This window comes from Rattus norvegicus, chromosome 1 (assembly GCF_036323735.1).
Source record: "Rattus norvegicus strain BN/NHsdMcwi chromosome 1, GRCr8, whole genome shotgun sequence".
NCBI classification, from domain to species: Eukaryota; Metazoa; Chordata; class Mammalia; order Rodentia; family Muridae; genus Rattus; species Rattus norvegicus.
Window position 1 is genome coordinate 163,265,810 of NC_086019.1, and position 24,883 is coordinate 163,290,692.

Genomic DNA, 24,883 nt, shown 5'->3' on the forward strand with positions numbered 1-24,883 from the left:
ATATTCAAACCACCCCAGGGATGAAACAAATTACCGTGTGTGTGTGTGTGTGTGTGTGTGTGTGTGTGTGTGTGTGTGTGTGTGTGTACACACTATGGTATGTGCTAGCTGGCAGGTGGGGTTCTTAGCTACTCTGGGTTGCACGTGCTGCCATGGGGGGGGGGGCAGATCCTGCTAGCCCACTCCCGGAAGGATCTTCACAGAGATGTGTATCAGGATCACCATGAATTCCACTGGCCTGGCCTTTGTGAGCAGCAGGCCCTGGACTCAGCTGAGCTTGACTACTTCAGAAGCTGTGGCAAGACACGCAGACCTGGACCAGGGAGGGCTCTGCTCCAGAAGAGTTCTTCCGAGTCTCATCTGTCTGTGGGGCTGGGGGCAGGGCCTTTGTGAAGGCGGGTTATGCTCAGATCGCCTCTGGGCCCTTCCTCCAGTCCCGAGGCAGATTTACCTCGAGGCAAAGCAGCACACCAGCTCCAGGCTCCCTCAGGGCCTCATCTTTTGTGTCCCAGGTCTCAGAGCTCGCCTGAATTTGTAAAAGAAAGATCGTTTGTGTTGTTCATTATTAGGTTTTTTTTTTTTTTTTTAATACCAGACATCTGGGATGGGGTGTAACTCATGTATGTGGCCCTGGGTTAGACTCCCAGCACCCATAAACCGTGTGTAGTGGTGCATGTCTGTGATCCCAGCACTTGGGAAGTGAATGCAGTACAAACTAGGAGGGTGACCTGCTCTATCAACTGTGGGGCACAGCCCGACTGGAAAGGGACTATCAGAGCCCACACGGGGCTCTCCATGGGGAAAGGCTAGAGGAAGCCTGGCCCGGCTTCTGCTCCAGTCGTTGGTTGGAGTCTGATTGCTTTAGGGCTTGCAGACGCTTCCAAGGCAGCTCAGCTGACCTTCACAGCTCAGTAAAAAGCCAGCTATGCTATCCTCCTCTCCTGCAGTCCCGGTGGGGGCAGCCTGTCCTTCCCCAAGTTACAGAAGAAAGGAGGAGAGCAGGTTGTGGGTTACGAGAAAGATCAGGGACCCGGTTATTAGGCTAAGTTTCAAACCCCATGTCTAACTGAGTTGATGGTACACACCTGTAATCCTAGAGCCAGGGGGACTGAGCAGGAGGACAGTTCAAGACCATCTTCAGCTTCCAACTACCTGCTGGGTCCAAGGCCAGTTTTGACTACATGAGACTTTGTCTCAAAGGAAAAAAAAACAAATTGAATTTTTACCTCTTCTGCTTGTCAGGTCAGTGAATGTTAAATAGTTACATGATTTTCCTGAACTTTTGTTTTTATCGTAAAAGTGGCTAATACTATGTCCTTCCTGCCATGGAATTGTTTGTGGTAAGCCTCAGAAGAGATACTGTAAGACTTAACCCAGGCACAGAGTAGGTCTTCAGATTGTGCCTAGCATATTCCCATAACCCCCATTACCTTGTGTCCTGCCTGCGGCATACCCACCTGCCTGTGCCCCGTATCCATGTGTGCTCCCTGAGCTTTTGTTTGTCTTGTGACTTTCCTCAGCCTGTACACAGCACCTATGAGACACTTCAAAAGGGTCAGTAAGAAGAAAAGAATGTTCTTTGGGGGTAAAAACCCATGTTCTGTGCACCTACTGTGTGTTTCTGCCAGGGAGCTTCTGTACGTTTTTTTACCCTGTGGAGCCCCAGTGGCTGTGACTGTTGCTAGGCTCCCTGAGGCCAGTAACTTTGTTCTCTGCAGAGCCCTGTAATCAAATTGCTGTTAGAGACACTCTGACATCTGCCATCTCCCTGCTGTGGAATGCTAGCGCCCTGGGAGCTGTGTCTCCTGGTTTCAGCGCCTGGCACCAGAGGTATGCAGTGTGAATTCCATGCAGAGAACATAGCCTAGATTTGCCTTTCTCTCTCTCATTAAGTCGAGCCTGCTTCCTCATTCAGCCCAGCCATTTTCTAGGTGGGGCAAGTCTTTGCTCAGGTTCAGATTGGGTAACCAGATAAATCAAGTGTTCTGCTGGGTCTTGGAGGAGGTAATGCTGGAAGTGTTCTCAGCCGTCCATTTGACCCGTGCTCTGTCTCGGGTGGGGAATGATAGTGCAGACATTCCATTCCTAGTGGACCCTTACCGTCGGCCTCACAATGGGTTTGGAGCGCTGTGCAAAACTGTTTATATTTCCACAGCAGAATTTATTGCCCAGCCTGGCCTTCTGCAATTAATTATAAGCCAAACAAATAACTTGTCTCTGAGAGGCTGGGGATTGGCATAAACATTTATGCCAGTCCAGAGGCTGGGTACTTTCCTCTGGCCTTGGGAACAGAGGGGCAGGATGGGGTGGGTCTACTTCTGTCTGACCCCGGGAGGTTTTGTATGTGTTCTCTCTCTCAGTGTTCCAAATTATCCCAGAATGGGGTGTCGGCTTGGAAAGGGAGACTCAGGCAAAGAGTTCAGCAGTTTGTCCAGGACCACACAGCTTGCAGGGGGAGTTGTCCATCTGTCCATCCATCCATCCATTGAATATTTGTCAAGCTCTCGTCAAATGGGAAGGGGGTTTTCTTTTTATCTTATTGGATATTTTATGTATTTACACTTCAGATGTTATCCCCTTTCTCAGTTCTCCCCTCTCCCATCCCTCCTCCCCTTGCTTCTATGACCCACCCATCCACTCCCACCTCACTACCCTTGCATTCCCTTACACTGGGGAAAGGAGCCTTCACAGGACCAAGGGCTTTTTCTATTGATGCCAGACAATGCCATCCTCTGCTACATATGTGACTGGAGCCATGTGTCCCCCATGTATACTCTTTGGTTGGTGATTTAGTCCCTGGGAGTTCTGGAGAGAGGGTGGCTGGTTGATTGATGTTGTTCTTCCTGTGGGGTTGCACACCCCTTCAGCTCCTTCAGTCCTTTCTCTAACTCCTCCATTGGGGCCCCCTGCTCAGTCCAATGGTTAGCTGTAAGCATCCTCATCTGTATCAGTAAGGCTCTGGCAGAGCCTCTCAGAAGACATCCATATCAGGCTCCTGTCAGCAAGCACTTCTTGGCATCAGCAATAGTGTCTGGGTTTGGTGTCTGATTATGTATATGGTGTGGATCCCCAGGTGGGGCAGCCTCTGGATGGCCTTTCCTTTGGTCTCTGCTCTACTCTTTGTCCCTATATTTCCTTTAGACAGGAGCAATTCTGGGTTAAAATTTTGAGAAGAGTGGGCGGCCCCACCCTTGCCTAACCTCTGCATATGGTCTCTACAGGTTCTCCCTCCCCTTTGTTGGGCATTTCAGCTAATCTCATCCCTGTTGGGTCCTGGGATCCTCTTGTTTTCCTGGTATCTGGGACTTGCTTGTGGCTACCCCCAGTTCTCCATCCCCCATTACTACACACCTCTATTCAAATTCCTGATCCTCTGTATATCATCCCCGGCTCCTCCCATATCTGATCCTGGCCCCCCTTTTCCCATCCCCTTCCTCTCTTCCTCCCAAGTCCCTCCCACCCTCTACCTCCCATGAGTATTTTGTTCCCCCAGGAAGGGGTTTTCTAAGGTGACTCAATTTGTAGGCACAAGGTGGTGGCCTTGGGGCCATGCATTTGACTCAGTTGGAAGTGTGCTTACATGAAGTCCTGGTTCAGTTCTAGTGCCACATAAACTGGTCACGTTGGCCATCTACTCGAAACAAGAGGATCAGAAGTTAGAGGGAATGCTGGGTGCGCTGGCACACTCCTTGAATCCAGCACTCAGGAGCCAAAGGCAGGTGGATCTCTGAGTTTGAGGCCAGCCTGGTCTACATAGCCAGTTCTAGCTACACAGATCATTATTATTATTGTTATTGTTATTGTTATTATTACTTAAAAAAGATTTAATTACACACCAGAGGAGGACATTGGATCCCATTACAGATGGTTGCGAGCCATCTCTCCAGCCCTATTATTATTATTACTTCTCCTCCTTTTTGAGACTATAATATAATTACATCATTTCTCTTTCTCTGTTCTCTCTCTCAACACCCTCTCATGTACCCTTCCTTGCTCTCTTTCAAATTCATGGCCTCGGGCTGGAGAGATGGCTCAGTGGTTAAGAGCACTGACTGCTCTTCCAGAGGTCCTGAGTTCAATTCCCAGCAACCACATGGTGACTCACAACCATCTGTAATGGGATCTGATGCCCTCTTCTGGTGTGTCTGAAGACAGCTACAGTGTACTTATATGTAGTACATAAGTAAATCTCATATTCATGGCCTCTTTTCATTAATTGCTGTTACGTGTATATATGTCTATATGTGTATATATGTGTATGTATTAATATTCCTAAGTGTGACCTGCTCAGTGTGTTGCTGTGTATATGTTTTTAGGGCTGACCATTAGTATTGGATAACCAAACAGTGTGCTCGTCCTTGGGGAAGGCACCGTCTCCCACTCTCAGCCTCCTTAGTTACCTGTGTACAGGGCTGATGCCTGATGGGCCCCCAGGCTCTGCAGCAGGGCTGCTGTTCTTATTTGCTTCCTGTCTGCTTAGTGAGACCTTGTCTTAAAAGCGATGTTCTAGGGCTCAGCCTTGGTTACAGAGGTGGGGAGTTTGAAGGCCCTGTCCCAAAACAGAGGAAGGAGATGGTCTCTGAGGGTCTCTGGTGGTCAAACTGCACCTGTGTGTTACTCGGGGATGGTCTGGCTGGGAACAGTGTCAGCGGGAACACCTCAAGGACAGCCACGTTGCTCGACTCCCCAGATCTGGAATTCTATACAGGCTGAATACCCTTCGTGCTTGGGAAATGTTTTAGGTTTGAGAGTTTGGAACATTTGCATATACGTCATAAAATTTCTTGGGGATGAGACCCAAATTAACATGAAATTCACTTGTGTTATGTTTCCCTTATAATGATGATTTTATAGGTAGGGGTGTGTGCATTCGTGTGTGTGTGTGTGTGTGTGTGTGTGTGTGTGTGTGTGTGTATGTGTGTGTACTGAACCCAGGGACCTGTGGATACTGAGCAAGTGCCCTAACATTGAGCTACAACCCTAGCTCCAGTTTTATACCATTCAGTGTCCCTTTGCTTTCACCGAGTCCCTTTGCCTGAGGTCAGGTTTGCAGTTTTCCCCTTGCGGCCTCTTGATGCTCACAGAGTTTCAGATTTGGGAGTCTTTAGGACTTTCAAATTAGAGATCATCAACCTGTCTCCTGCTGTTGGGCTAGGTGTCTCAGAGGAGGTGCAATTTGGCACCATCCAAGGCTAGATGGCAGGAAGAGGTAGCGGGGATTCTAGACCAAGGATGTTTAAAGATTGAGAAGTGAAGGCACTGGCTGAGGAGAACCCCTCATTAGCGACTGCTCTGTGCCCATCCGGTCCATGCTGGTTCTGTGTTTTCCAGTTACCTGTGCAGTCAGCTCACTAGTCTTGCTCAAGGATCTCTAGGGCCATCTGCTGGGGGCCACCTTCCTCGTGCAGAGGAAGATGACAGGAGGGGTGAAAGGCTCTGGTCACTACTGCAGATTCCTGCCTCACACATTGGGGTGTTTGGCCTCTGGCCTTGGATCCAGGAAAACCTTGGTTGAGCAAGAGCTGGTCCCCAAGGGTGGGGCTGCAGCCCTCTGATCTCTGTGGCTTTGGGCTGTAGTGGAGTCTGCCCTTAGCTTAAGCTGTGCATATGATGTCAGCCCCCTTTGGGACCCTGGGGTGTAGACACAGAGAAGAACAGATGTGTGGAGTGAGGAATGCTGGGAGGACACCACACTAGGAAGGCATCTGTTTCAGAGGCCAGAGGTTTTAGTTTAAGTTATAACCTGTACCCCAGGTGACCATTAGTGTTTCTTCCTGGAGATGGGAACAAAATGATCTCTACTTGTGGGGCCAAGGCGGGAGTTACAGTTAATATCTAACTAGGGGACCAAATCCTGGTCACAGATTTGTAGATAGGCAGCGTGGTATCTAGAATGTTATTCAATGAAAGGCAGTGGGACCCTAACTCAGGCTGTATTGGGTGAATCATTATGGAGGCAGAATGCTAAGAGATAGAAGCTGGGTACCAAAGGCCACATATTATATTTCAGAATTCTAGAACAGGTGAGTCCATGACATGGATAGCCCGCATGAGGGGGTGGGGAGGAAAGACTTTAATGGGTAAGGATTTTGGGGGGCTGTGCAAAGGTGCTGACTGCCGATGGCTATTTCATACAGAGGCTGAATTTTAATTGTTAATCAACTAACATGTTTGCGTACATATAGAAGCCAGGGGTAAATGTTCCCTCTCTTCCTCAGTTGCTGTCCACCTTCTCTTGTGAGACAGGGTCACTTCCTGAACCTGGAGTGCATCGGTTTGACTGAACCCCAGGGACCCTTCTCTCCTTACCTCCCTGGTGCTGGGGTTATAGGAACTCACCTGGCTTTCTTTTGGGGGGGGGATGAAGTTCTGGGTGATCAAATTCAGATCCTCATGTCTGTGTGGTGTGTGCTTTACCAACTGACCCATCTCCCTGGTTCCTAACTTACTGGTTCCTTACAGCAACCTGTTGATCTTATGGATGGATCTTGATTGATTAATAGGGTCTTACCGTGTATCTCAGGCTGACCTCAAACTCATGATCCTTTTGCTTCTCCTACCTGCGTGGGACGATAGGCATGTGCCACTGGGGCTGGCTTGGATACTTCATTTTAAATGTTAATGGCATGCTATGTGAATTTCGTCTCTGTAAGTTTGTGTTTTAAGTTGACAACGATCATCATGAGAACGGTGGCTTCCTTTTGGGGGGAGAGGCAGGGGAGATCTGGGATTTAGGTTGAAGCTGTTGAAGAAAGCAGAGCTCAGGTCTAAGAGGCCGGAGCCGTTTGATAGTGGCCAAGACCAAAGTTCTTGGTGTCGGTGTGTTTTCTGTTGCTGTAGCAGAATGCCTGAGACTTATCTAGCTCACAGTTCCGGAGATCCCAAGATATAGCACTGGCCTGGGCTAGGTCTGTGAAGGCCTCTTGATGCATGACATCACGGTGAGCCTGGGAGCCAGAGAGCCACTCGGGTCTGGCTTACTTATCCTAACAACTCTTTGTGACAGTGTGTGCGTGTTCATGTGGGTACACAAGTGTGTGGGTGCCCCTGCCTACGTGTATGGAGACCAGAGCTGTTCTTCTGAACATTCCTCAGGAGTCATCCACCCTGTTTTTGTTTGTTTGTTTTGTGAGACAGAGTCTCTTACTGGCCTAGAGCTTACCTAGTAGTCCAGACTGGCTACCAGTGAGCTCTGGGGAACCATCTGTGTTGGGATTATAAGGAAGCACCATGATGCAGCCTTTTCCACATGGGTCTGTCTGCTTTCCCAGCTGACTGAACTGTCTCCATAGCTCACACCTCACTCTTTCAAGAACTAACTTATTCCCTCCAGAGGCCAGTGCCCTCAGCCTCCTTGCTGCCTTCCGCTACCTTCTTTCTTTCCCTTCCTTCCTTTTGCCCAGGCTTCGTGTACACAAGGCAAATATTCTACCACGGAGCATGCTCCCAGCCAACTCTACCTCTTAAAGGGCCATCACCTCTCAATGCCACCACCCTAGGAACAAACCTCAATACCTGAGTCCTAGGGGGAAGTGCTCAAGTCACGTCCAAACCATAACAGTTCTCAGGGGCTGGAGAGGTCAAGAGTTCTCAGGGGCTCAGTGGTCAAGAGTACTTACTGTTCAGCCATGAGAGCTAGCGTCAGGTGGCTCCCAGAGGTCTGGCTCCCAGGGATCTAGTGCCTGTTGGACACGTGCACACACATGTGCACATACACTCACACAGACACACATACATACATACAAGATAAACAAGATATGCCTTGTTTATATTTGTTTCTTTGTGTAACCTTGACTGTCCTGCAACTCACTCTGTAGACCAGGCTGGTTTCGAACTCAAGATCTGCCTGCCTCTGCCTGTGCCTCTGCCTCCTGAGTGCTGGGATTAAAGGTGTGTGCTACCACTGGCTTTTAAAGATTTATTTGTTTAATGTATGTGAGTACACTGTAGTTGTCTTCAGACACACCAGAAGAGGGCATCAGATTCTATTACAGATGGTTGTGAGCCACCACGTGATTGTTGGGAATTGAACTCAGGACCTCTGGGAGCAGCCATCTCTCCAGCCCATTAAAAAAAAATCTTAAAAATAAAAACCTTAATAACTTTAGACAAAGCGTGTCATCCTGGTTCATGTATTTGTTTTAGTTTCCCTGCCTAGAAAGTGGGAATAATACAGTTTTATTATGGAAATTTGAATCTTCTATTATGAGAATCTTAACGCTTTCCTGAGAATTAAATGAGTTAATATTTGAAAGAACTCCACACCAGTAGCTGTTATTATCACTCATTCATGGTTTTATTTATTTGTTCATTTGCTGGGCACCCACAGGGAGCCAGGCTGGGGCAGGGTTCTGGAGACACAGCTGCAGGCTTGACTCAGAGCCTGCTCTCAGGAACGCCTCACATCCTGAGACGAGTCAGCCCGCTGCACCTGCAGCCCAGGCTGTTGATGAAAAGTCCGCACCCCTTGCTTCTCCAGGTCTGGCTAAGCAGGCGCCTCCCTTGGGACCCAGCGGGACTTCTAATGGTTTTGAAATGGACTGGGCTTAGGAACTGGGGAACAAGGCTTGAGGAGGCCAGCAGCAAAGCCCCGGGGCTTTGGTTTCCTTGCCTTGTATGGACAGTTCAGATTGGTTCCCTGCATTTTTCTATCTTCCAGCCCTTGCAACACCACAGAGCTGAGTTGCTTCTGCTGCAGTTATGAGCACTGGCAGAGGCTGATGACAGAGTGCAGAGGATTGAGATCTGCAGGGTCTCAGAAGTCCCTAGAGGTCCTGAGAAGTACTTGGTGTTGTTGAGGAAGAGACCAGCAAGCTTAGAGGGGGTGGGCTCTTGTGCCTCCTGGCCGCACCTGTTCAATTGTCTCAATCTCCTGGTCTGGAATGACCTGAGCTCTCACGCCTACTGAGACTTGATTGATAACAACTTTGGGGGGGGGGGGGCTGCCATTTTGGCAGCAGGGTAGGAGTTGGGGTGAAGGATGTGGTTTTTGCCTGGCCAGCAGTGGTGGAGAACAGGGTCCCCATCTTCTTCGGACAAGGCTATTTCTGTTTCACTTCCTCATGCTGGTCCACAAACCACTGAGGCTCAGTGGGCCCTTAGCCCTCCAGGACAGAACAGTCTTCCTTCAGCTGCCATTCCTCCATGTTCTGCCCAGCCCTGAAGATGTCCGTTTGAACTTCTCTTCCTGCACCTTCAGTTGCCAATCTGGCACCCTCGCTTACCCTCAGTGGTAAAAACTGACACATGGAGTCACCTGGCTACAAGTCACTCCCAGCAAAGTCTTCCTCAGGTGCACTCCCGTCTCCCCACTCAGGTTGCTGAGTGGTTATAAGGCTTGTATCTCCCCTGCTTCCTGACCACCTCAGTGTGCACCCACTGGCTTCCTTCTGCTGTACCAGGGGCTCTCCTGACCTCAGTCAGAAGAGCCATGCTAGGAAGGCACCTGTTCCCTTCTCCTTCCAAAACCTGCTACATGTAGCACGGGGTGGGCGTGGGTAGAGTGGTGTCTGTCAGTCATCTGAGTGAGCTCTCAGGGATTGTAAGCATGGCAATAAGGAGTTCAAGGTTAGCCTGGGCTACATGAGACCTTGTCTCAAAACAAAACTATGCAAATAGTACGTGAGCTGGGTGTGACGATACCACACTTGGGAGACAGGCAGGAGGATTACCACAAGTTTGAAGCCATACTGGTCTATGTAGCAAATTCCAGGCTGGTTAGGGCGCCACAGTAAGACCCTATCACAAAATAGAATAAAACAAAACAAAGTAAAGTACATCTGGAGTGAGGACGGCAGCTGGAACCTTCCAGAGCTTGTTCTCCTCTGTGAGGGCCTTGAGTGTCCCTAATGGACCAAGCCACAGTGGAAAGAGAAGGACCTGAGGAAGCAGGAGTCAGGTCTGGTTGGATCAAGCTTTCTGTATTCTAGAACACCTGACCAATCTTCTCCCTTGTGCCCACCCTCCTCTCATCAACCCCATGCCTCAGGAACTTGGCATCCTTGGGCCAGGGAGGACTTTTGGGTAGGGAGTCCATTTACTGAGCCCTTTCTTCATCCACAGGCCTTAGTAGCACCTTGGTACCAGGTTCTGACCCTCACCCAGAAGGTGGGACAGACCTCATCTTCACTTGACACAGATAAAGGAGAGCACTATGGTCTCGGGAGCACGTTTGTTCCTTCAGCAAGCAGCCATGAGCGCCTTCATTTGCAGGGTGCAGTCCTCATATCAGGGCACTAATAGTGAACAGGAAGGCTAAGAGATACTGCCCCAAAGCTAGTGCCTTGGTGCAGGCTTCCCTTAGATGTGGGCGTGGGGTGATGTGGCCCCAGTTCTGAGGGCACAGCTGAAGGCATTAATGTTCTCGCTCAGTAATTAAGCAGCAGCAGTCCTTCTCACTCGGACAAAGAAAATGACAGTCACCCCTGATCCCACCATTCAGAAGGAAGGTTTACGAGTCTTGGTATGAATTCTTGGCCGTGTGTCTCTAGCCTGTACCTATACGTTCAACACAACTAGGCTTCGACACTGCCAGGCGGATCTTATTTCCTGTCTAGTGGCTTCCCTTATGGCTGGTGGGAGGAGGTCAGAGGACAATGAGCAGGTCAGGTCTCACCTACTATTCGGGAACTCAGCTATGAAACTCAGGTCACCAGGCTTGGTGGCTGAGCACCTTTGACTCTCCTTGCTGTGAGTTGCGCTCCAGGAGGCATCCCCACCCTGTCCCCCTTTAGTGCATAACTCCTTTGCAGGGGAGACTTTCCTGGCTCCTCAGGCTAACCACTGAGCATCCTAGCACTTTGGAACAGTTGTAAGAGTCACCTATACTCCTTGGTTGAGCATCGGTCCTGCAGGGCCTTGCTTCCTGCTTTCAGGAGAGGGATTGTGGTCCTTTCCCACAGTTCCTCTGTGATCTGTGCTAGGTATTTGAGGTATTCCTAAAGGCATGGGCCATGAGAGGGAGGCCTCCCGACTACTCTAGTGGTGATGGTGGTGGGGTGTAGGGGGTGTGGAGGGGTGGGGATGGAGTTGAACTAGGACATCTGGCTCTGAGAAGAAATAGCTTGCAAAAGAACCCCATTCTGCAACTCAGTTGATGGTGCTGAAGAACCTGGTCCTAAGAAACCTTTCAGACCAGCAGTTGTGTGTCTGTGTCTCTGTATATGTGTGTGTCCCTGTGTGTCTGTCTCTGTGTGTGTCTATCTGTGCGTGTCAGTGTGAAGGGCATTGACAAAGATGATGCCCCCTCCTCCTCAGTCCCCTTGCCTCCTCTGGTCTCTTCATTCCAGCCTGTCATCCCACTGGGTAACAGCCTCGCGCCTGAGGCACAGACCAGTTTCTGCTTGTCTGGAGCCCAGTGTTGTCTCAACCTGCACTCCTTCCTTTGGGCTTCTTGGATCGCCAGTGGCTTGGGGCTTCCCCAGAGGCTATGCTTTTACCCACCCACCCCCATCAGAATAGTTTTACACCGTGATATTTTTGATTTCGTGCTAATTCCACTGAGTTGTTACTCAGCCCAGACCTTGGGTCTGGGGCTTAGGGAAGTGTTAGGTACATCGGTGAGGTATTTAATAGGATTTAATGGGCTTCCAGAGGCTCCAGCCCCAGGGCTGGTGTCTCGCCACGGCCTCTGAGACCCTAGCTTCTTCCCCCATCTCCTTCCTCACAGGTCTCAGCCTGCCTGGAATTCTGTTTTGGTTGGAAGGAGGCGAAGCGGAGGACTTTGTGTGTCTGGCTCTTTCCTCCCTCTCATTCCTCCTCCCTTCCTCCCAGTGTCGCTCAAGATGTTTCCTCTGCCAGTCTGGCTCTACTCCAGCCTCAGTCCACCTCAGGCAGCAGCAGCGATCCTCTTGCTTAGAGCCTCTGTGGGCTGTGGCTTCCCAGAGTGGACTTTGATGCCTTTGGCCCTTTGGAGGGACCCAAGGAGGGAGTCCTCAGGGTGGGGCAAGCCACCTGCTTGCTCTCTCCTCAGCATAAAACCCACACCTGCCGAGGATGCCACCAGTCATTCCGGGGCTGCTCTGGGTGGACTCTGGGCGCATCCTTTCTCTGTGGGGCCTCTGTTTTCTGGAAATGCTCATAAAGACCTTGTCCTTATTTGGTAATAGATTGGTAGGCCTCATCCAGCACCTCTACTCTCTAGGCCTGAGGGCAGCGGGAGGCCTTCAACCTCAGTAGTGACCCGAGTAGAAGCTGAGTACAGATTCCCAGCCCAGGTCCCCCCCCTACCCACTGGGGACCCTCACTGGTTCTGTCTGGTTGCCATTACATGGATAAAGCAGACAAGCGCCCTGGCCTGATAGAGCCAAGGCTCGACCTCGAAGCCTCAGCACCTTGCACTGTGCCAGGGGAGTGCAGCTGCTTAGTAAATATGGTGGAGAAGCAGCCAGGGTGGCTGAGCTGCTGAGGGCAAACAGAGGCCTCAGGAGTTCTTGCCGGGGGAGGTAGAGCTGGCATGGGTTTTGTAGGATGAGGAAGAGTTGGACAGGTAAGCCAGATAGGAAGGCGCTCCCACGCGATCAGCACAGCCAGATCAACCCATCCATGCAAGCTCTCCCGGGTGTCCCGATGCCTACAGTATTCCCACTTCAGTGGCAGCAGAGAGGGATCTAGATGTGCAAGAAAGCTCCAGTCAGGTGATGGGCACCCTGAACTGCCAGAAGGACACCAGCCCTGGCCTCTTCACCTGAGTTCTGGCTTCTGTGCTATAGACTTGGGCCTGAGAAGCAGTAGGCCATGTAGGGGGACGAGCGGGTTCTGAGGCTCTGAGGGACCTAGGGGTTTGGCTGTGTTCTCTGGGTGAGCAGGATGTGGAATGCAGCCATGACTGAAGCAGGGTTTCACCCACATGTGGGGTGAAACCATGGGGCCTCCACCAACCTCTGGCGGTGACTGGCCATCTTACCTACTTTGGCGAATCGCTGTTACCTCTGTAATAAGGGTAGAGAGTCTGTCTGGACAGAGCGTTAGGAAATCTAACAAGATAGCCTGGGGAAAGATTTCCTTTTTTCTTCCCTCCCTACTCCAGTATTCTGTTCCCTCAGACTCCTTTTCTGTGCACGGAGGGCGGAGGCCTGAATACAAGGTGGAGAATACTGGGTTTTTCGTGTCCCTGGGCCACAGCATTGGCATCTCCATTTTTAAAAGTGCAGCTGCTAGGACTGGAGTGATGGTTCAGAGGGTAAAGTGCTTACTGTGAAAGCAGGAGGACCTGAGTTCGAATCCCTAGGTCTGCATAAAAAGTTGTTTTGTTTTGTTTTGTTTTTTAATGGTGGTAAGTGACCGAGATCCCCTTCACACACACTATGGTGCTAGGAAAGAAATTCCCAGCATCCCCTTGACTTCGATGAGGGCCCAGCTTGACTTTAACATGCTTTCCATGTGGTTCTCCTTCCTCCTCAAATGCTGATGCCTTCAGGACTTTTTTGCCTTTGAACATTCCATAGGGAGCTGCCCAGGGTCTGTAGTGGGAGCCCATAGGTTCTGAAGCTAGCCTGAGTGCTGGTTCATGCTTAGCTGGGTATGAAAGGAAGTCACCCTTCCCAGCTGGGTCTCCCTGCCCTCACCTGCACAAGGGTCAGATCACCTCCTCCCTCTGCTGAGTGACGAGTACAGCCTTCAGTACTGAGCTAGCATAAGCCAGTGTGAAGTGACTTACACTGAGCACCAGCACATCGCTGGGACACTCTGGCCACCACACAGACATTGCCTTTGGGTTAGTGAGGGCTGTAGTTCATAGCAGGGAAACAGCTAGCAAGGAATGGACAGTACAAGAGTGCTCTGAGGGGAAGGACAGGCATAGCTAGGCCTGAACACAGGATCTGAGGAGTCACCAGTGGCTCCCTGAGGATTCTGAATGAGCAATAATACAAGATATGACGGTGGGAGGTGTGTGGTGGGTGGTGGGTGCTGGGAACTGGGTGCTGGGAGCTGGGTGCTGGGTGCTGGGTGCTGCACATGCTGCTTAAGCAGCAGGATCACCGTCTGCTTTTTTTTTTAAACAGTAATTTACAGTCATTGATGACAAATCTTGAGAGAAGCTGAAGTGAGACAAGGGATTGGGAGAAGGGGAGATGAGCTATGGAGGCTGAGGTGGGGTCAGAGGCTCACCACCCTGGTCTGGGTCTTTTCCTTCTCAAATGCCCTAGACACCGTTGCTTTAGAAGAGGAGCGGATTCTACCCGACTTCCAGGAGAATCTAGGAGGATGGCTAGGTCAGCTTGTACTCGGAATGAGTATACCTAGCAGCCAGTGTGGTGTGTGATATACAGGACCCACCTGAGTCAGCTTTTCTCTCAGCCTTGCTGTTGCTTCACCTGAAATACACACTGAGCCGCTTAAGTAGAGTCAAGGCTTCTTCTGTTAAGGTTCCGGAGGTCAATAGTCCTAAGGTGGGTCAGCAGGACTGCGTCCCTACTGGAGACGCAAGGGGAGAATGCCATCCCTGTCTTCACTGGTTTCTAGACGCTGCCTGTGTTCCATGGCTCCTGGCCTTACCCTCCATGTTAACTGCCAGCAGCAGAGGATCTTCCAGTGACTCTAAACCTGTCATTTCTCTCTGACCTAGCAATCGCTGTAGGGCCACCCACATAATTCAGGAGGCTTTCCCCATGCAAGATTCTTAACTAGTCAGACCACAGGTGTGGAGTCCCCCCATCATACCTCAGGATTAGGATATGGTACTTAGTTCAGCCTGCTAAATGTATCTCGCAAGGTACCTGTGACATGCCAACCAATCCCAGATACTTCTCTGTTCTCTTCTCTCCGAGTTTCTGTCTCTCCATCTATAAGGCCTCAGTGCTCCCGGCTGCCTGGGACTCAGGATACACAGACTTGATCCTTGGCCCCCAAGGATGTCCCCTCTCCTCCCTCCCCAGAGCAGCCTCCTCTCAGTTCCTGGCCAGAAGCACTTCCCATCATTCCTGAGCCACTGATGGGAAAGGCTGAGCTAACAGCACCCTGGGGAGGGTGAGGGGCAGAGGAAGGAGATGGGAGAGACTGGCGGCCCTGTGCAGTTGATGGGAGAGCAGATTTACAGCAGGGAGGTCGAGGTTATCAGGACTCAGAGGCCCAGAGTGAGGATTCATCCTTGACTCTTGCAGAGACGTGCAGCTCAGCTCTGCTGGCCGTCCCTCCTAGGGTGGGTCCCTTCTGATCGGGCCCCAGGGCCTGGCTGAGTGCACATATGTGCATGGGGTGTGGTGAAGGGGAGAGGAGGGCCAGGGACCAGCAGGACTGAAAGTGGGGAGTTTCATAAAGAAGCACAACCCCCTGCCTCCCATAACAGACTGAATCTCAGCTGGGTTCCAACCGGCCTTGAACCGCTCTTGGCTTGCTCTGGCTGGCCTTCTTATCTGCGGTCACCGAGCCTCATTTCCCTCATTCATCTATGTTTATGCATGAGTGTGCGTGTGCGTGTTAACACCATTATGGGCGCGCGAGAGAATGGAACAAGAATGACTTTGAATGGGCTGTGGATGTGTCTTCTGTTGTATTCAGGTGTCAATTGCAGAGGCAATCCTTAATGTCCTCTCTTTCAACACTGCCTTTCAATGTCTCCCAGGTTAGGTGCAGCTTGTCTTCTATAACTTTTAGACAACCCCGCCCACCCCCATGTCACTCTGGAATTACTGCCTTCCTTCCTCTTGGCAACCCTTCTCTGGTGCCTTTGTGGGGCTAGTGGCTGGACTGGACTTTGCCCATCACATATGGATAGTGTCTAGCAGACCCCTCTGCTTCTCAGTGCCACCATAGTTGAGGCAGAACAGAGAAAGTTTGGCAAAAGTACTGGAGAGTGGGGACCCTGGAGTCTGGTAGAACTGTGACATTGAAACCACATAGCCGCAGCCCATCTTAGCCACAAGTGGTCCTCCACGGGTTGAACCAGTGCACACGAGTGCAGCTAGGAGATGTGCTGGGCACACAGGGAGTTACCAGCAAGGACTGGGTGACAGTGGGCTTTCCTGGATGCTAGTCCTTTGTTGTTTGTTTGCTTGTTTTTTGAGTCAGGGTTTCTCTGTGTAGCCCTGGCTGTCCTGAAACTCACTCTGTAGACTAGGCCAGCCTCGAACTCAGAGCTTTGCCTGCCTCTGCCTCCCGAGTGCTGGTGTTAAGGGTGGGAGCCACTACCACACACTGCCTGACTGCTGTTCTCATGTAAGATTATTTACATTGGTTTTCCCCTCTTCCCTGAGGGCACTGTCACCCAATGCTTCATTCTTCTCTGTGCACAGAGCCCTGGTGTATCATTTCCCTCGCTTGTTTGCCCACTGCAGGAAGACATCCGTTTACTTATTCCTGTGACCCAGATGAGGACAGGTGAGGTGAGGTGCCCCGTGAGACAGTGCTGGGTAGAGATTTCAGCCTTTCCCCTAGTTTCCTCTACATTCGTTGATACTGGCACCCCATGTAGCTGTCTGAGGGATTGAAGTCAAATGGTGGGTCCTGAGGCTGGGATGGTAGAGCTTGTTCTGGGGTGTGCTGCTTTGGACAAACTAGTGGTTGAGGGGTCAGTGTGTTTCCTCCTGGCTGACTTCTCACCACCCCTCTGGGAACAAAGGAAGGGAAACTGGCGAGTTGATTGAAGGTTTACAGAGGATGTGAGAGTGCTTATTACCAAGTCTAGAGAGCAGTTTTGGAGGTGTTTCTTTTCTTTTTTTTTTTTGGTTCTTTTTTTTCGGAGCTGGGGACCGAACCCAGGGCCTTGCGCTTCCTAGGCAAGCACTCTACCACTGAGCTAAATCCCCAACCCCTTTGGAGGTGTTTCTGAATGTTCCTCCCTGCTCTGCCTCAGGGGGCTCAGGAAGCCATTCTTGCCCAGTTCCATGGCACCCACCTCACTCCCAGCCTCTGTATTCTTAAGAGTAATGGAAGGCATTTTTAAAAGGTCTTGATAATTCAGCCATGTTCTCCTAAGGATCTTTGGTTCTGGGGGCTTTGGTAGTCTTCCCAGAACCTATTTCTATTATCTCATCAGCTCTCCAGGCTCCTTGGGAGGTCATGTGACTCCATTGAGAGCCCCCGTCTAGCTGAAGCCAAGAGGGACTTGGACCTGCCCAAGACCACCTGACAAGTCTGTTTGCTGTGCTGCTGTTAGTTTTATGGTCACCTATAGAGCCCAACCTTGTCACATGTCCTATAGAGCCCAACCTTGTCACATTCCAGGCAGCTGAATAGCACGACTTCGATGCCATAGACAGGATGCCATGGACATCCTGCCGGTGCCCTCTGCTCCTTCATAATAGTGTTACCTGGGTTCATCATGAGACAGGAAGATCTCGAGTTCAAGCCCAGCCTGGGCTACCTAAGGAGACTGTGGTCAACAAAGAAACAAACGAACAAGACGAGGGTGTAGCTCCAAGACGCTCCCATGGACTGAGGTAACCAGGCAAAGCGATCATGCCAACAGGGAAGTGTGGGTAGGTGCTCCCCTTGGAGGTCCTCACTCACCCAGGAATCAGTGCTCCCTACAAAGGGACAAGCCATCCCCTCCAGGTCCTCTGACCTCCCTGGCCTCCTGAGAGTACAGTGAACAGTAAAGCCAGCAAGGGGAGGAGCGGAGGCTGGAGTCTGGCAGGCTGGACCTGCCTTCAACCACCTGAGGGACTGTGGTGGCTTTCTCTTCCCTTCTCTGGCTTCAGCTTCTCCTTCTTGAGAGAGAGAGAGAGAGAGAGAGAGAGAGAGAGAGAGAGAGAGAGAGAGAGACAGAGAGACAGAGAGACAGAGAGACAGACAGAGAGACAGACAGACAGAGAGACATATGGAGGTGAGGATAACTTGGGGAGTCAGGTTTTTCTTTCATCCATGTGGGATCCAACCTTGCCAACAAGCACCCTTGCCTTCTGTGCCATCTCCCAGGCTCTCCTTTTGACTTTTAAACTGCTTACATTGCTCATTTACTTACTCCGTTACTTGGGGTGACCTGTGTTAGTTTCTAGTTGGAGACAGTAAGAATATCAAGTGGCGTTTGTAGGAAGGGCATGATAACAGGTGCAGGCTTCTCGGTGCCTGTTAGATGAGCTAATGTGGTATTTAGAATAGTGCCGGCCTGTAGTAAATGGTGAAGCATGTTTTGTAATAATGTCTGAGTGAGAAAAGCTCAAATCATCACCAGAGTCTGGCCACCTTACTGAACATACATTCAGTCCTGCTGCCTCTGGGCTGCTTGGGCCTTGACCTTGAGGTCTGATTTCAGACCTTGCCCATAAGCGTAGGCTCCCCACTTCTCCCTGTAGCCTGGGATCCTTGGCTTTACTTCTATTGCTTGCTCTTGGGATACTTGAGGCTGAGTTCATAAGGGGTGTTGCAGTCACTCTGTGCACTGATCTTGGTTAATAGCAACCCCTGGAACTGAGGGAGGGAGGAGGACATGAAGGCTGCTTGGATCAGAGGCAGGGGCATCACTAAGGGAAGGCCAGTGTTGCCTTTAAAGAGGAACCTAGGATGGGCCCCTGCTGTCCACTCTACCCAGTGCTTCAAGTCACTGTAGCCAGAGTGGGTGCCAGCATCATTCGGAGATAGGGAGGTGGTATTACCGGCCATGGAGGCGTTCCCACTGGAACCTGACACACAGAGGCACCAAGGCCAGAACTGGGTGTATAGTCTGATTGGCACCCTTTTTTTCAGGGACACCTCCCCACCATTGCCACCATCCCCCCAGAAGTTGCTGGTCTTGATTAACAGGTGATAGCCTCTGCCCAGACACTTGACTGGACTGTCTTAAGTACAACATGACAATTTCAGTTCAGTTGATGAGTGGGCTAGAAGTTGGCATGGGAACCTGGGCAAGATTCCTTCTAATTCTTCCCTGGAAGGGAGTCTACCTCTGTGTCTTAGTCTGAACTGGTCTATTTTGGAACTATTTTGGGCCGTATGCGGAGACTATGTCCTCTCAGAGCTGCTGATCTGATGGAAGAGGATTCCACACATCCTGTCTGCCTGGAGAGGAATTCTGGTGTGATGGGAGAACTCAGCTCCTCTTCCTTGGAACTTGCTGTCACCCACAAGTGCCACAGTCCTCCTGTCTGAGGATGGAGGCATGACCTTTGACCTTTAGGGGCATCCAGTCTGATAGAGGAGTCATGGCTACTCCCCTCAGGGAGATTCTGGTTTGGGCCTGACCTTCTCCCTCAGGAAGGATTCCTATATGATAGAGCAGGTGCATTTTGTCCTTATGTCCAAGGAATCCCATGTATTAGATAAGCTCCAACCTTGGCATCTCCTCCCTTGACCCGACACCTAGAGAATCCAGCTCCCACACACAGCAGGTAAAGAGTTGGGCAGATGGGTACAGAATCAAGGACAGGGGACGCTAGAGGCTTTCTTGCAGCAAGTGAGAGTGGGATGGAAGGCTTCCTGGAGGAGGTGCCTTTATGGTAGAGTCAGGTGCTGCCTGTGACCCACAAAGATTAAAATGCAGAGGCTCCCTGTGCCGAGGAAGGGAAACTTGAGGGTCACTCAAGAAATGCATCTCCGCATCTCTGCATAGCCTGTGCTGCTGAGGTGGGGGAAGGCTCAGAGAGACCCTCACCACTGGCTGGCTGTGAGCAGGTCAAGTGCTGCCAGCCTGGAGACATCCGCTTCTATAGCCCAAGAAGCCCAGAGGAGGAGAGGAAACAGGACGCATATCAGGAACGCCTTTTCCTCTTCTTTGTAACTGACCCTCATTTGGGGCTGGGGAGAGCCATCTGCAGGGCTGGCCTGGCTGTTGCTGCCTTCAGCCCCCAGCTCTGGGTCTCTCTGAGGGGCCTTGCCTCTGTTCTGTCTTTCCTGGGCTTACACTGTGGCACCGCTGAGGCTTGTGGCTACAAAATGGGGTAAGGCTTCTCTTCTGCCTGGCCAGGAAGCAGCTGTTTTCCTCCGTGGATTGCATCGGTTATTCCCCGATTCCAGGACGTGCAAAGTGCATGGAGCGTATCCTCTGTGCCACGTCTGGGCTGCACTGGGCAGGGCAGAGCACACGCGTGGGGAAGGGCATCATGGGAGAAGTTGTTTGGGACTTGTCTGAACACTAGTAGAAGTGACCCGAGAATGGTGGGCATGTGTGGGAGGGTCTGGTTGGAGAGAAAGCCTTGAGATTAGCTGTGTCTGTGGCAGCTGAGGTGCCCCAGCTGATAGAAACGTGCAGAATGCTGGCTGCTGTGGGTTCTAGGAAGGGCAGAGTTCCTCACAGCTGGGCATGAGGCAGCACTGACCACAGTGCCTGAGAGGGAACAGCTGAGACTGAGGCGTCCTGAAGGAGGGTTGAGATGCTTTCAGGAGGAAGCTGGTGTTGAGGAGTGGGGATGAGTGGACCATGGAGGATGGGGAGAGAGACATCCAGAAGGGGAAGCGACATCAAGAGGACTGCCCCGTTTTGGGCTCTGTCATTGTTGCAGTTACTCCTTGGCCGGGTGAGGACCACTGTGGGAGTATATGTGTGCTTTCGCCTTGTGTGGATGGGATAGTGCTTGTAGGGAAGGACGGTATGGGTGAGTGTGTAATGCACGTGTTCATGCACAGAATGTTTAGTATTTGTTTCTGTGCTCTCTCTCTCTCTCTCTCTTTCTCTCTCTCTCTCTCTGTGTGTGTGTGTTTTGTGTATAGTATATATAGGAAGATGTTTAGGTGCTTCTATAGTGTGTGTGTATATGTATGTATATATGTATGTGTGTTGTGTATAGTGTCTGAAGGAATGTATTTAGTTATGTGTGTGTATGTAGTATGTAACTATGATGTATGTATATTCTGTATACACACATATATAGTGTTTGCAGGCAGGTGTTTAGGTACATAGTGGAGTATGTGTGTATGTGGTGTGTGTGAGTGTGTGTGTGTGCACATGACTGTGTTCTTGTTCTTGCATGCTGCTGGGTTTTGGTACCTTCCTGCACTGGCAGAGAGGGGTCTCCTTCACTTAGAGTATCACCCAATATTGCACCTGGGCTTGCTCTCTGAAGGGGGCTGTTGTGTCAGTGGTCTGCTGGCACACGAGTCTCTCTAACAGTCTTCTGTCCTGGTGGCATGGTTACCTTCCCACCCGAGGGTGTTGGTAGGACCAGGGTAAGATGACAACCATAGGAAGTATACTGCCAGCCATGCCCACTCCCTTTAAGGATCTGTAGTAAGTGTTAAGACTCCATGTTATTCCCAGGTGTCGGGTGGATGGTTCCCTGTACTCTAGCTACAGGGGAAGGAACCTCAGACAGTGTAGAGTCAGGTAAGGTCCACCTGCCTGAATTTCCAGACCCTTTCTCTTGTTGCCTTTCCTTTGTGCCTCTACCTAACCTTCAGGAAAGCTGGGTAGGCCCAGCACTGTCTGTGGGCTCCGCCGTGTTCAGATGCCAGCCAGCTTAATAATGTGCACTTTAGTCTTTGGTTTTTCAATCTCCAGTGACATAGATTCCCAGAAGATGGGCTAGACTCTGTCCCTTGGACAAAGAAGGGATGGAGGCTCCCCTGCCTGGCTAATTTCAGGGACATCTTACAGGATCCCAGGAATCCATGGTCCCCAGCCCTCAGGCCTACAGACCATCACTCTGTGTTCAGGGGCTGTGTCAGGCCCAGGGGCATTCTTGTGACGTTTTAAGAAGGCCTGAGACAGGAGCCAGGGTGGCAGAAGCCCAGGATGCTTGTTTCAGGCTGGCTGAGACACAGTGGCAAGTCTGAGCAGTCTTCTGGCTCCAGCACAAGTAGCCGCTTCCCCCAGGCGTTGGTTTCTCCACCAGGGCAGTACTGTGACCTCTCAGCCCACCCCACCTCCCCAACAGTGGGGAGGTCTGTGAAGCGAGGTGACATTTCCTGTCTCCCCCCTGGGCTGACCTGAGGAGCAGGTGGGCTGAGCACGTGAGACATTCCATTCTGCTACTTCCTCCCAGCACACGGGCAGACAAGCCCAGCACAAACAACTCCGCCCAGGGAGAATATGGTAAGGTCCTCAGATCTCTGCTGCCACCTGCTCCTCACGCCTCCCTGCTCCCTGATGGCTGTTCTCACACCCAGGAAAGTGGGTCAGAATGTAGGGCGGCGGTGGCTGAGAAGTAATACCCCCTTGCATGGTCCCTACCCCACCCATCTGAACCAGCACTGCTACAGGGGCAGGGGGTGGGCTGGGGAGAGGAGAGGGAAACAGGTAGGGGTGAGGTCGAGTTCAAGGGTGTGTCTGTCCAGAATTCAGCTGTCACCCACCATCCTCTCACCCTCTCCCACTCTCTCACTGCCATGGTTTGTGACTCTCCACTGCCTTCTGGATGTTCCAAGTGTCTTGGGCCGGCACTCAAGGCCCCTCACAGCTGTCTACCGGTGTTAAGACTCAGTTGTACATAGACATGATCCATGCCTCTCCAGGAAGGATGGACTGTCCTCTAGCTCAGCCTGACCTTCTGGGGTCTTCCCAGGCACTGGGGACACTCACCAGCTACGTCCAGTTACTCTGAATCTTTCAAAAACCTAGGGACCTCAGCCACCTTCACCTTCGTGTGAGGGAAACTGACACCCCCCAACACACACACACACTGAAGCTTCCCCACCTGCTGCGCACCCCAGACAGCCATGTAGCCTGAGACAGCAATGTAACCTTCCAGGACTTTTGTTGCCACATGTCTGTCATCCTAAAACTTGGGAGGCAGAGGTAGGGAAATCAGAAATTTGAGATCCTCCTCACTGCCTGAGATCTGCCCCCAAATGTCTAAACATCACGATCTAGTTTTCCAGTTTCTACTTTTTAAAACATTGTATTTGATGTGCATGCATATTCTGCCTGCACGTTTGTCTGTGAACCATGCGAGTGGCCAATACCCAAAGAGACCAGAAGAGGCATCACACCCCCTGAAACTGGAGTTACAGTTCACCGTGAGCTACCATATGGGTGTTAGGAATGGATCCCAGGTCTCCTAGAAGAGCGGCCAGTCATCTCAGCAGCTGAGCTGTGTCACCAGCCCCTAGCTCTGCCATTTCTGATCGTGTAGCTTGTGGGAAACTGGTGTGTCTCTGCTTCAGATCCCTTCTGGGTAAACAGGAATAGAGTGCTACTCCTTGCAGGACCGTGGGTGGAACAGTTGATGTCTGTGATGCACCATCTGAGTTCTGTTGTAGAGTGGGTTCTAATATCAGCTGAAGAATGACTGTCTAAAGGTTTGCCCACATCACTGGATCAAGAGAATTTCTTTGCTAATACTCACAAAGGAACAAGTGGTTCCTATTGCTTTCCTGGCTCCTTCAGGGGATCCATGTTCACCACTAGTCTTTCAGTAGGGGTTTTGGATACGGAGTAAGATCTGTTCTGTGCCCCCGACCTCCCGCAGATGGATCTGTACCCTCCCGATACTGTCTTGTGGAGGCTTTGGACATGTTTCGGGGATCTCTGAGTCTGCAGTCTCTCTTGAAGTTGGACTAACATAACATGTGTGGCTTACTATTCAGCACCGCCAGGGCATACAGGAAAGCAGAGTGGATGGTAGCCGCTGTTCTTAGTAGGTCTCTCATTGGCACGGTCCATGTGCTGGATGTGTGAATGACTTGACATCTGGCATGGGCAGGACCGGGAGAGCAGGTAATAGATGAGGTATTCTGGTTAGAGCTGGTCAGAGGCATGTTCCGGATATCAGCTGTGATTGAGACTCACCCTGGTGGCTGTGACCTGCTCCACGAAGCATTTTCTAAGTCCAGTGCCTACTGGCCCCAGCAGCCGAGCAGAGTACAGCTAGAACCTATTCCCAGTGCGGAGTGGTGTACCACCTGCATCCCTGTGCTTGCCTAATCCATCCTGTGATGTCCATCCAATAGCCCTCCTTTTTATTGGTTCCCTGAGCCTGGCTCTGCCTTAGGCAGCACACTGTGCCCCAGGGCCCCCTTGGCAATAGTGCCCATAGGAGCCCCACTCTTATTTCTGTTACAAAAGTGAAGTAAGCGGACTGTTACATTGCAGTGAGTGGGGACTTGTTGATGTAGAGCTGGCAACTCAGGGAAAGCTTTCTGGAGACAGCAGTTGCAATGGCAACATTGTAGCCTGGAAGTGTTCCCAGGAACCACCGGGATTGTCCCGCACAGAGACTGTGACATCCTAGCATTCAGAGGTTAACGTGTCAGTGACATGCATGCTTTGCCAGTGTGGAGGCCTGAGTTGATTCACAGGACACATATGAAATAAATACAGGGGTGGTGGGGTGCATCTGTCATCTCCATTCCCTGGGGATGGGGTTGGGGTTGGGGGTGGAGGGAGAGAAGGAGGAGATTCCTGGGGCTGACTGGCTAGCTAGCCTAGCCTGCTTGATGAGTTACTGTCCCCTCCCAAATAAAGGTGGAGTGGTGGCCGAGGATGGACCCAACCTTCTCCTCTGGTCTCTACACACACACTCACACAGTGTAGGGGAACCTCCCCATGTGCACCTGCACATGCATGACACGTAAACGTACACACATCCCAGGGCTCCTCACAAAGGAACCCTGACTAGCCTTGACTTCTCTTACCATTTGTTTCCAGATGGTTCTTTCTATTAGGCCTGAGGCAGAACTCGTTTACACTCAGCATTCCATACAGAAAAAAAAGAGGGACAAAAAAGTGGAGTTTTCTTACACTCATTATCATTATTATTATTATTATTATTATTATTATTATTATTATTATGGCATATTTCCTTTCAAGCTCTTGTCTTCCTCTGTTTTTTTCCTCTGTTTTTAAAATGAAATTTTTTACTGTAATATTTGCATCCTGGTGTACAGATCTGTGGTTTTTAGTGTATCCAAAGAGTTGTGTCACAACTGTCTAAGTCTAGAATGTTGTTATTACTTCCTACAGAAACTCTGAACCCATAGGCACCCGTTTCCTTCTCTAACCCTTAGCTCTGGGCACCCAGTACCCAGCACCCAGCACCTATGAATCTACTTTCTACCTCTATAAATTTGCTTA

At 50.9% G+C, this 24,883-nt stretch overlaps 1 protein-coding gene and 1 non-coding gene across 16 annotated transcripts in view; both read left to right on the forward strand.

Moving 5' to 3' along the window:
• Arrb1 (arrestin, beta 1) overlaps window positions 1-24,883 on the forward strand; it is a 72,058-nt gene that overhangs the window by 16,156 nt on the left and 31,019 nt on the right. For 8 of the 15 annotated variants that reach the window (XM_006229738.5, XM_039101664.2, XM_039101685.2 and 5 more), the window contains exon 2: window positions 17,164-17,378. In XM_006229738.5, the coding sequence (XP_006229800.1) occupies window positions 17,200-17,378 (179 nt within the window). In that variant the 5' untranslated portion in view covers window positions 17,164-17,199. 15 annotated transcript variants of the gene reach the window in all.
• On the forward strand, window positions 356-450 carry Mir326 (microRNA 326). Its single transcript, NR_031773.1, has one exon. It is a non-coding gene; the product is annotated as a microRNA 326 (primary transcript).